The sequence below is a fragment of the Caenorhabditis remanei genome, chromosome V (genome assembly GCF_010183535.1).
Source record: "Caenorhabditis remanei strain PX506 chromosome V, whole genome shotgun sequence".
Taxonomy (NCBI): Eukaryota; Metazoa; Nematoda; class Chromadorea; order Rhabditida; family Rhabditidae; genus Caenorhabditis; species Caenorhabditis remanei.
In genome coordinates, this window is record NC_071332.1 from 17,799,921 (window position 1) to 17,812,587 (window position 12,667).

General features: G+C 41.0%; 1 protein-coding gene across 1 annotated transcript; it reads right to left on the reverse strand.

The window, feature by feature from the left end:
- Positions 1-6,994: 6,994 nt before the first annotated feature.
- On the reverse strand, positions 6,995-8,658 carry GCK72_020891 (uncharacterized protein; the record flags this gene model as incomplete). The annotated part of the gene is made up of 2 exons (XM_003106400.2): positions 6,995-7,126; positions 8,359-8,658. The coding sequence occupies 2 exons, from the start codon at positions 8,656-8,658 to the stop codon at positions 6,995-6,997; spliced, it is 432 nt and encodes a 143-aa protein (XP_003106448.2).
- Between the last annotated feature and the right edge of the window lie 4,009 nt (positions 8,659-12,667).

Sequence of the window (12,667 nt, forward strand, 5' to 3'; positions counted from 1 at the left end):
CACTTCTCTTTCGTTGTCATTCGTTCAAACCGTTGGACATTCACTTAATTCCTTCGACTTATTCAGGTAATCATGCAAAGCGGTTCACCCCAGCACCAGTACCCGGAGGAAGAACTTCTCGGAGGATTCTCGGGAGCCGAAGAGGCGCCTGAGAAAACTCCAGAAGTTTCGGAAGACGTAGAAATGGAATCGCAAGACGACGACGACGACTACAACGAAAGAAGAAACGCCGAGGATCCCAGCTCCCCGTCGAAAGTGTTCAACAAAGTTGTGTGTCTTCGAAGAGAAGATGCCAACTTTGCTTCTCAATTTCCCCAGCTGCTAGACGACGACGAGAGCTCATTATTGGCCGGTGCACAATCAGTGGAAAGTCGACTCCACCGAAAAATCAGTCATCACCAAAACGTCAACAAAATCAACGTCGTCATGCAGAAAATGAAGCAGCAAATACAAGATATCTGGGCGGAATTAGATGATAAAACCAATGACGTGATCGAAGAAATAATGGACATCAATGACGACGAGGCGGAGCTGGAGGAATTGGAGAAGGAGCTGGAATCAATGGAGAGAGGACGAGCCGCCATCATGAAGGATCCCCAGCAATTCAAAGATGCTTGTGTATTCTGTAACTCGGACACGCACGCATCGAAGAACTGCGCCCAGTACGATGAAGCTGAGACTCGAAAAAAGAGATTGCGGATGGTCGGACGTTGTGACTCTTGCCTGGAGAAAGTCGATCACACAGGGAAGACTTGTGACCAAATTGGATCGACATTCACCAAAGAATGTGCACACTGCAAGAATGGTTTCCACTCCCCAGCCATCTGCACCGTCTTCTCTTCTAAACAAAGAGTCGCAGCTCGAATCCAAACCCAGAAGGCGGCCTTCGACATTTTATATAGGAAATGGAAGGAGGAAAACGAGGAGAAGAAGGAATCCCCAGCAAAGAAGAAGGAGGAAAGTGGAGGATCGAGAGGAAGAGAGAAGATCTCATATATTCCTTAACAATTTAGATCATCTGGAGTCTCGTTCCTCTGTTCCCTTTTTTGTTTTTTGTCACCAATTCCTTCCCCTCTTACATATTCTGTGTTCCCCAGCTTTATATAAAGCAAAATTTTGTTGACTTACTTAGAAATTCTGTTTACTCAATCGGTTACCTTACCAGCAACTCTCTATCAGAACAGTCTGCGGGTTTAATCCCCAGGCGCTTTGATTTCTCGGATGTCAGAAGATGACATAACGCCAGAACAGGCTACGAGAACAGAGACGTACATTGTACCCCAGCGAAGAACTCAACGGATCAAAGGACAACGATATGTCAATGGCATCAAGGAAGTGAGGACGTCAAGACTAGGCGACCCCCATCACGAAGTGTCATCGAGATTCTGAGGCCTTCAACGTGTCGACAGCGACGGATTCTGGAGCCTTCCCTATGCGCAAAGGGATACGGAACTGGAACTCGGAGTTAAAAGAAGAAACATGAAGAAGGATCGAGTCTACAATCCAATGTGTTGAGATTCACCGCTCCCGGAAGTAGGGATGAACAAAAAATGGAACAGGGTCCCAAAGGCTAGATGGCTGGAAGGCGAAGAGCCGGAAACCCCGCCCTGAGTCCTACCGGAACAACTTCAGAGCTACCGTTTAGCGGGTACCTTAAGCTAATCAGTATGCCGAGATGGAAAAAACCTGCCTAGCATAAACACGCAGGAAGTTTCGGGATGGTTCGATAAGGACCATGATAGCTATCGAACTGCTCTTACCACACTGCGGGCGACCGGATCAACTTGAACCATCGAAAGCGCCTGAGGAACGTCTACCACTGCATAAGGATTAGTGGCGCCCTGCCCCACTTCTAACAGGATGCGGAATATTTGGTACCCCAGCGGCCTAGAGGACATCAAGTTGAGACAACCAAACAAACCACTGGAAATTAAGGACGTCTATATTGGTGACATCCACTAGAAGTCACAACCATAGCAAATAAGGATAAGGAGTGCAACAAATTTGCACCACAATCAGACGTCTACCATTGATCCGCGGAAAGGATCAAACTGTCGCCACCCGCGGCGCTAGGCATTGGAAATGCCAATCGTTTTATTTTGGCATTATAATAATGCCACTTTCTTCAATATTCTGTACCATCGCCCTTCGTTTTATCTGTTTTACCGTAAACTCACGTCTCGTTTTATCGTCACTCTCACTCAACAACAACCTACTGATGATTACAGAACTTGGAAAAACACAACTACCAAGAAGGATCGAAAATGACCCAAGCCTTCATAACTCAATTCCGGACCAGAGCCACCAAGACGGTCAACAAAACGAAGACAATTTGCGAGGAAACCGAGAAAATTCTGGCGAAGGATCCAAGAGAGAGAAGTCTGGGAGATCTCGACAAGAAGCGACAAGCACTCATCGAGAGAATCGATGCAATCAACAACTTCCAACAAGACATCAAGGACCAAGCCAAAGAGGCTGTCCGCAAGGAGATGGTGACTCACTTAGAGTCAGTAAACACGAAGGACGTGCTGGAGAAAGCCGTGCTTACCGTTGAGAAGATCAGCGATAAGCTGGCTCAGGAAGAAGACCAAGCGGTACAACAAATATCGCAAATTCTTCCCCCAGCTGGCAACGACGACGAGGAGGAGGAGATCGAAGAAGACAATGAGGAAGGAGACGTCCACCCTCAAATCGTCAGATTCGATCCAACTGCGAGAGTCAATGCCCAGCGCCTCTTCGAAGAGGAAGCTCCAGCGGCACCAAGAGGACCATCAAAAGCTCGGAACCTGGCAGCTCAGATCCAACCCCCAGCTCCACAAAACAACGCTCGCGATTCAGTCGAAGAGGAGGAATTCATCAACAACTGGAACGCCACGAAGAAGGCTCGTCAAGAAATGGTCGATGCGATTCCGAATCGTACCGACAGTTCACTTCACATCAACAGCATCTATCGTGAAGCCTACAACCCAGATGAATCTGGAGAGTCTATCCAATTCGAGAAGGCCCTCCTCGAGAGACTGATCGGCATGGAGGTGGAGCAAAGGAAATCAACAAAAGCCCTCAAGGCGATTAACCAAGCTGTGGACAACATCGATCCGGAGGAAGTCAACGCGTTGAGAACTGAGATCGCCGAGGTCAGGAAACTGGTTAAGGATAAACAAGCCCAAATGTCCGGAAATGGCGGAGATCGAAGAGATCTCGGTCATCAGAACCAGGAGGAATTCGGCAGGACCTCAGCGCTCGGCGCAGAAGAAGATTTCCATCGAGCAGTCAACCGTCATGTGCTCGACGAGCAAGAGAGCCGAAGAGGCCCGACTTGTTCAACCCAAAAGAGATCCCAGCCCCCCAGAACTGTCTCATTCGGAGATCAACTCACTAGAATGAACCCTCCACAGCATCAATCCAGAAGCTACAACAACTTCTACGAACCGTCAGACCACGCTTCGTACGGAAACGGTGGAGCACCTCGAGTCAATAAAGAGGCTCAGTACCCTCAGTTTTACCAAAACCAAAACCAAGCAGGATACGGAGCCCCAGCATACGTCGAAGAGATGTTCTACCCACCGAGGGAAACACCAATCAGAGCCTCCGGAACAGAATACGATCAACGAGGACTTCCAAGTCAGAGCAACGAAAGCTCAAGTGGGAGCGACAATCGTGAACTCTCTCATGGCAACAATGTCGCCATTCTCAGGACAACCATACGAATTCCAAGCATTCATGGCTCAGTTCGATAATATGGTTCACGAGAACGAGGACATCGACGTTAAAATGAAGCAAACCATCCTCTTCAAGCTTCTCGGAAAAGAGCTAGCAACGCTTCACTGCCCCATTGAGTACTCGGCGAGAGGATACTGGACGCTTCGAGAAGGTCTCATTAAGCAATTCGGAAACCCGAACACTCAGATGCACAACCTGATGGTGCAGATCTCCTCGATGACATTCCCCAGCGAAGATTACGGACTCATCCTAGAAGCTTTGCATAAGTTCCGTACCTACGCCGCGAAGCTCGCAAACATGGGAGTGAACCCAGCAGACCCATACTTCATGTTCTCATTCGTGAACAAACTCCCGAGAAAGCTGAAAGAGGAAGCCTTCCAATTCCTGGCCTACAGAAACAATGCTGTCTCTTTCCACGAACTCGTCCAGAGAACTATGGATAAAGCCGAATTCAAACATCGCATGGAAAAAGGACAACTGGAGGAAAAAGAGGTGTACACGACACAAGTCAACTACCTTCGGAAGAACGAGGAGCATCAGGGAGAGCAGGAATCGGGAGGAAGACTCTCGTCCTACAATCCCCCAGCTCCAAGAAACTCCGAAAAGATAAAAGCTGTCCAGGAGCACATCAACCTTCTTTCCTGCGTTCCACCCGGAAAGAAGGTTCATCCCACCCCCGGAATGTCGCGCCCGTAATAAGCTTTATTACAATCGCGACCCTTGCTCAACTCTTCTTCGAATCGTCTCACAACCAGATGTCTCGTAATTCCCTTGGAATTACGCCCTTAAGCTTCCTTACAACTTGTTCTCCATTTTCCCCAGCTTTTATGCTCAATTCACCAAACTATTGGCTCCAAACTTCCCCTTTCAAATATCTTCTGTCAAGGACGAGAAAACACCACGTGATGTAAACGCGCCCCAATGGACGATGACGTCACAAAGTTCAAATCGATCGGCGTGGCGCGAAACTCATCATTTCTAATTCTCTCGTTTCTCCCCACTATTTCCTTTACATTGTTCTAGAAGCTTTTCTCTTTTACCCGCGAAAGCTTGTTTTATTGTTTTTAACAACTTGTTTCTAATCACTTCTCACGTTTCACAGCCACGAAGAGTGGTGAGTGAATCCCACTCTCTCTATTCTGTAATTCCCCAGCATTTGCTTAATAAATGAGTTGAGTAGTGAAGTCATGTCTTCTTTTCGTCTTTCTAAACCCACTGAACCTACTATTCTTGTCTACACCACCGTTCCTTCACCATCGATGCCTATTTATCTTTCGGCCTACCCGAAGAGGGGAGTGTCGGGGATAAAATAGATCAACTCCACAAAATGGCGTCGCCACATAATTGCTTAATTATTTAATTACCGGCTGAGTGACAATCTCCACAAATGCATAAAAAATGGAAAAAATGGAGAAGGAAGCCATGAGAATTTTGTAGGAACCAAATTGTTTTGTAGCTTTTGTCCAGATTAAGAATAAGAGGACGATGTGGAATGTGACGGAGAGAACGAAGCCAGCGAACTGGATCGCTTGGATTTCTGGTGGCATCGACATTTGGAAGCTGAAAAATAAAAGACGTTTTGAAACCAGGACGTTTTGAAACTGCGAATTCAATAAAATAGGTTTTTTAACTTTTTGCTCAAAATTTTTGATTGATTCGCTAGTCAGCATATTTGAAGTGCGTGGATTCCTGACTCAGTATCCGCTGAGTCGCTACGCAGTGAATAAGTTTTTGGGAGTAACGAGACTAGACGCTTCCAAAGTGCCATAGGCTCCGAAGCCGTAGACAGGGATTCGAGTCGCTACGCAGCGAATATGAGGAGAACGCAGGGATACAAAGGTTTCAGTATCGGGCATGGCAGATTTTAAACTGAATTTTTACTAGTTTTGAATAAAATCAATTATCTCAAAATCCAGGAAAGTTACCAAGAAACTGTCAACTACAAAAATAATAAGCTTGAAATGTTCTATATTTTTGTAGTTGACCACTTTTTGATAGCACTGCAAGCAAGAGACGCAGAGAAGCCAGAACGTCTCATTTCTCTGCGTCCTCACTCCCATCTCATGTAACTTGCCGATCTTTCAAAGCGTATATCTCAAAATCCAGAATAGTTATGAAAAAAACTGTCAACTACAAAAATAATCAGCGTAAAATATTCTATATTTTTGTAGTTGACAACTTTTTGATAGCGCTATTAGTAAGGGAGAAAAAGCACAGAGAAGTTAGACACTTTGATTTCTAAGCATCGTCTTTTTAAAGGCAATTATTTCAAAATCCAGGAAAATTATCAAAATTTGTAAAATATGTACAAAACTAGGTATTATAAAACCAGATATCCATTGAATCAAAGTCAAAACCAGAATGGCTGAAAACAAATTAACCTAAAGGTTAAATACCACTAGAAAATTGTAAACAAGCATGATTTTTAATCTAATCTAAAATAGTTCAACCTTTTTTTTTTAATAATCATCAGCCTCATATTATTTATGAGGCTATTAAGCAATTTGTGTTCTCTGAAATTCCAATTATTTTCAGGATTCAACAGAAGACAGATTTTATGTAGTCTGGGATAGTCTGTAAGGAAAAATGAACATTGAAAAAAAATTCAATTCGAGAAAAATTAATTTAAAGTTCTGAATGAATGAATTTCCGTTTTTTAATCAAAAAATACCAGGAAGTTAATAAAAAAATTTTCAAAGCAGATTCAAGTTCATCATAATTTCAGCTTTTTGACCATATAAAATGATATTTTTCATTTTCACTGCGTAGCGACTTAAAAGCAAAGTCTGCAGATACAGAGCATTACGGTAGTGCAATATATCTTATTTTGCCAATTCTAAAAATATTAGCTGCGTAGCGACTCAACCCACTGTCGAAAAGACGGAGTCTAGAAAATTTTAAAAATTTAAAAAAAAGCGGAAATAAACTTACAACAAAGACATCTCTTAATCTCAATAAAAAACAGAAGTAAAGTTTTCATTAAGATAAAATAAAACTATTTTCACGGCCAAAAAGTGTCTAACGTTTTCTCCTACCAAATTGAATTACTCCCGCCAAAAATAAAAATAATAACTGAATTCCACACGTGTCTGTCTCATTCTGACTTATTAATATACTTCAATTTTTTGTCTCCGATATCTATTAATTCAAAAAATTATATCCTGTGTTATGACGATATGAGAAAAATATAAATTGCTATATTTCTTGTCTACTGCAAAAATATAATTGTAGATGACATAGAAATGAACTAAAGCGCAAAAAAAGTACAAAAAATTTAAGACCGAGGAATAAATTCTTTTGGAAAATCTTGTCCATTGAAGAATTTGGGTAGCTTCATTCCAAATGCAATGTAGTCGAAATAGTAGATTCGATGGAGATAGTGGCGGACATAGGGGTCGGTTTGGACCTGGAAATTACATAGAAATGGAGGTGGCCGAGTTTTGGGATTCTAGGCCACCAGCCACAATTTTTGGGAATAGTAGATTACTGAGGTCAAGGTCTATATTTTTGCAGTTGACAACTTTTTGAAAAGAGTTTTAGTTTTTGAGATATGCGCCTTTAAAAATGAGAGATGGAGAGTTAGAGTGAGGGAGAGAGGACGCAAAGAAACGAGAGTGTCTATCTCTCTGACTTGCAGACTTATCAAAAAGTTGATAACTACAAAAATGTAGAGAATTTTAAGCTGATTATTTTTGTAGTTTTCATCTTTTTGATAGCTATTCAAAGTTTTGAGATATGCGCTGTGGAAGATAAGCAAGTTTGGAAGGGAGGGGAGAGAGGACGCAGAGAAACGAGACATTCTGGCTTCTCTGCGTCTCTTGCTTGCAGTGCTATCAAAAAGTAGTCAACTACAAAAATATAGGACATTTCAAGCTGATTATTTTTGTAGTTGACCCATTTTTGATAGCTTATCATGTTTTTCAGATATGCGTCTTTAAAGAGTGGTGACTCTGAGCAAGCGCTGGAGAGAGAGAGAAGAGGGCGCAGAGAAGTTAGAGTGCTTGACTTCTCTGCGCCATCTCACCTGACGTTCTAGAACCACTCATAATGTCAGAATATCAGGTTTTGGAATAACTGGTTTCGAAATGTCCTGGTTTCCAAAAGTGAACATTTTAAAACCTTAAGAATTTTGGAAACGAAAAAAAAAGTTATTCTAATTTTTTTTCGAAAAATATCTCTTTCTTAAAAGAATAAACGGTTTCGAAACGTTCTTGGGTTTTGAAATGTCTTTTTATTGCCGTTTCAAAATTTCTCAAGAGAGGAGAGACCGCAGATAAGTCAGACACTCTAGCTTCTCTGCGCCCTCCTCACTCTCACCGGCGCTCGCTCAGAGTCACTCTTTAAAGGAGCATATCTCAAAAACTAATCGAGCTACTAAAAAGTTGTCAACTACAAAAATTATCAGCTTGAAATTCTTTATATTTTTGTAGTTAACATATTTTAGATAGCACTGCAAGCAAGAGAGATAGACACTCTCGTTTCTCTGTGTCCTCTCTCCCTCACTCTAACCATTGTTCATCTTTAAAGGCGCATATCTCAAAAGTCTGGAAAGTAATCTAGAAATGCTCAACTACAAAAATAAAGAGCTAGATTTGATCTACACAACCATTACAAATTCGAAATTGTTATATTACTAACCTGCTCCAAAACCTGCTGACTCAAGTCGGAGTTATGTGTGGCATGTTTCGTGTCACTCTCCAATGTATCCCTCATTATTTTCTCTATATATTCATCTTCAACTTTTGCGAATCTCAACACTTTTTGCAACTTTTTCATAGCAATTTGACGATCTTCCAGTGAGGTTCCAATAGGTATCAAGTGGAAATCCGATATGTATTTATAGAAGTCACAATTCCAGGTTTGAGGCGCCGAGTGCCATTCGAACCACCATTTTTCGTTGGTTTTTATAAATAGAGAGTGGTTGTGAGCGAGTGGCATTAGTCTGGAAATTGTTAAAGAATATCAAAACCGGGGCGGTGCGAAAAAACGTTTTTTTTTGAAAATTTTTTGACCGAAAAAACCGAAAAATCGGAAAAAAAATTCAAGAAAACTGTCTGAAATAATGAGTTTTTCGGTGGCAAAAATCTTGAATTTGTATGAAAATTGTAAGTATTTTACGGACAGACCCTTTTTTGTTACTTAATTTTTAAATATTTCAGAAGAAATTTCCTTTTTTGAACGGTTTTTTCGAAAGCGATTCGATTTTTTTTCGTCCGAAAATGTTTTTCAAAAAGATTTTTTTCAGACTGTTTTCTTGAATTTTTTTGCTGATTTTTTCGGGTTTTGGTCAAAAATTGTAAACAATAGAAGATTTTTTCGATATTTTCGGTACGAAGTTTAAAAAAAGGTTTTTTGCACAGTCCTTATCCGGAAATTCAAACATTCTGCATAAAAAATTTTGAACGAAACATTTTTTTTTTAAGTTTTCGAAAAAAAAACCGTTTGAATAATTTTTGGTAATTTTTGCTGAAATTTTCAAAAATTAAGCAACAAAAATAGTGATTTTTCCTGAAATGTTTTTTCAATTCTTGTACTGAAAAACAGGTTTCTGGGAGTCTGTGCTTAAAATACTTATAGTATTCATACAAATTCAAGATTTTTGTCTCCGAAAAACTCAATTTTTAGACACTTAAAATTTTTTTTCGATTTTCCGGAAAAGCACAGCCCTGATCCAGACAAACTGGTTCTAGGACATTCGGACATCCGGACAAACAGACAGACACCAAAAACACTTACCTATCATAAATCATCTTTACTGCACATCTCACATCTGTACAATTACCGCAGAACTTTGCTCTGAAAACCAAAAAAAACATTTGATCTACAAATCGATAATGAATTCACTTCAAGCATTTATCCACAAAAAACGAGACAAATCGCTCCTCTGGATTCCGAATAAATGCGAATTTCGTGAGATCCTCCATTCTCCATTTCCCTTTTCGAATGAGCGGCTCATAGGTGTTGAAAGAGATTTTTTTACAACTTGTTCTGGGAATTTTTGTTAATTTTTCTAATTGGTTTAATTATGTACCTCTTATTATACCACAAATCAGATAATGACTGATTTCGTTCCACATAAAGTTTGGTGTTGTTCAGATAGCAAAGAAGGTTATAGTTGAGTTGTGACATGCTTTTGCGAATGTTACAGCCAAGAAGATTGTAACCGGCGACTACCTGGGAAAATGAAAATAAACATTTTATGACTAAAAAGGTGGTTTCATGAGGATTCTGAATCTGTTTTTAGATTTTTTGTAGGTCAGAAACTGAGGGAGATACCGGGGTTTCAATTTGGGTGAGTTTTTGAGTTTCAAAAAATTTGAAAACGAATTCAGAATCCTTACTTTTTCAACTGTTTAGGGAAATCAATATTGTAGAAATCTAAAATCAATAAAAAGCTGAAGACGTGAGAATTCTGAATCTGTTTTCAAAATTCTCGTAGCTCATAAACCAACCAAGATACAATGACGTGTAACTCGGCTTGTTTTCAACCTACGGAAATTTTGAAAACAGATTCAGAATTTGCACGTCTTCAGCTTCTTGGTAACATTAATCTTGTAAGAATCTGAATTCAATGGAAGGCTCAAGACGTGAGTGTTATATCCGTGAAGATATAGAAACCTGGCCTAGCACCCTAGTTCACGTGCTCTACTTATTGAACTTGTTATTTCCTATGGAAATCAGTTTGTAAATAAACCTGTTCTAAATAACTTGCTTACGGCTCGATCGCACAAACGCAACAGTGGCGATCAGGATCACTAAAGAACGACAAGAGACTCAAGAAGAGAACCACCAACCGACCACTAAAGACACCAAAGGATAAGACAATGGTAGAAGAAGCTCAAGGTATGAATGTTCAAATTTCGATGGATGAGGTGCTGAAGGCGTTGGCCGACGGACGTTTGAAATTGACGACAACAACAACCGAAGGAGCAGGAACTGGACTCGTGGATTCGATTTCGAGAAGAATCGCAAATTTTGAGTATGAACCAGAAGAAGGTCAGGCGTTTGAGGATTGGTACTTGAGATATGGAGACACCATTACGGGTGAAGGCGCTGATTTATCAGATGAAGCCAAGAGAAGACTCATTTTGAGCAAATTGAACCAAAGAGACTACAACTATTTTACAAATAGAATCCTACCAGACAAGACGAGTGAGTTCAAATTTGAGGAAATTGTGAACAAACTGAAAGAATGTTTTCCACCGACAAGATCAACATTTGCCAGAAGAATGGAATTTTTGAAAATCATAGACGAAGGCGGCGATTTAGGAGAATACACTGGTCGAGTGAAGAAAGCCTATGCTGATGCCAAATTCAATGAGATGAATTCTGAACAAGTGCAGTGTTTGATGTGGATAAAGGGTCTAAGAACTAACGGAACAGTTGATATAAGAGCTCGGGCTATGCAGATCATGGAGACAAGACCGACGACGACACTTATTCAATTGGAGCATGAAATCATGAAGTTGCTAGAGTTCAGAGAAGACGCCAAAAACATTGGGGGATGTAGAACAAGTGAAGAGGTATTTGCTGTGAGAAAGATGAGAACTGAGAAAGCGAAAGAACAGAAAAGATTGAGCCAGAGACACTTGCTAAGAAAAGAGAAGAAGAAAAGAGAGCATAACGCAATGAATTGTTGGGCCAAGAATAAGGAATGTTTTGACTGCGGACGCAGAGGACACATATCCAAGAAGTGCCGAGAACAACAAGATGATGAGAAGTCAGACCGCTCGGGTCACAGAGTTAATCATGTAGTTGCGAAGACACAGAAAAGAAGAAGAGACATCTACAAAGTCAATGGTATATACGTGAAGGATTCGAAGCCGAGAAAGGGATCGGCAGAGGTCGTGAAGAACGGATCGATGAAGAGACATGTGAGACGTTGGCCAGATGAGAAGTGTGTGAAGATTCAGAGGAATCGTGAAGAGACTGGAAAGGAGAGATGCAAGAGTTTCGTGACAAGAAGTCCAAATCCTGGTCGGAAGGAGAATGTTGGAGTCTTTGTGAGACACGATCGTTGGGAAAAGAAGAATCCTAAAGAGAACTCGAGAATGCAACATGAACTAAAAGTTAGTTTTCCAGAGACGTTGGGGCAGCGGAGCCGTGGCTGGAATCAACAAGGAAGTAGCACACCATCGTTGCCAATCCCACCACAACCCAGCTTTGCAATGTACCCATGGAGAAACAGTTTTGGATGCTCGGAGATGACCGGACGATACGTGTGGATTCCAAATTGTTACGAGATGAGAATGATGAGTGGACCAGATGCCAATTGGAGAGGATTCGATCAGAATGACGTGGCACCCGTGGATTTTCGCTGTTAGAAGGAGAGATGTTATATCCGTGAGATATAGAAACCTGGCCTAGCACCCTAGTTCACGTGCTCTACTTATTGAACTTGTTATTTCCTATGGAAATCAGTTTGTAAATAAACCTGTTCTAAATAACTTGCTTACGGCTCGATCGCACAAACGCAACAGTGAGGATTCAGAATCTGTTTTCAAAAAACATTTTTGTCAAAAACTTGTTGAGAAACAACTTGATGAACTTTGGCGATAGACAAATTTTTCAGAATGTCCGGCGGAGCACGCTTACTTACCGCATAATCATTCAGCAATGGTACAAACGGAGGTACAAAATCAGTTATATTATCTGAAACCATTGATTTTTTTCACATTTTTTTCAAAATTTCAGCCCGTTTTACCTCCTGGCAGCCTCTCTACATCCTCCGTTACCTCCACTGGATTCCTTGTGAAAATCCCGATTAAATATATACTTTCCAATAATAAAAATACAAAACCGAACACCAGAATAATGATTTTCCGAATGCCAGACATATGTGACTAGGACACTTTAGAAAATTTTTCGAAAAATTCAGTATTTTTATACCGTCGAGATCTAGTCGAGGGGCCATATCTCTACGAGGGATCTCAAAAATGCAGTCTTG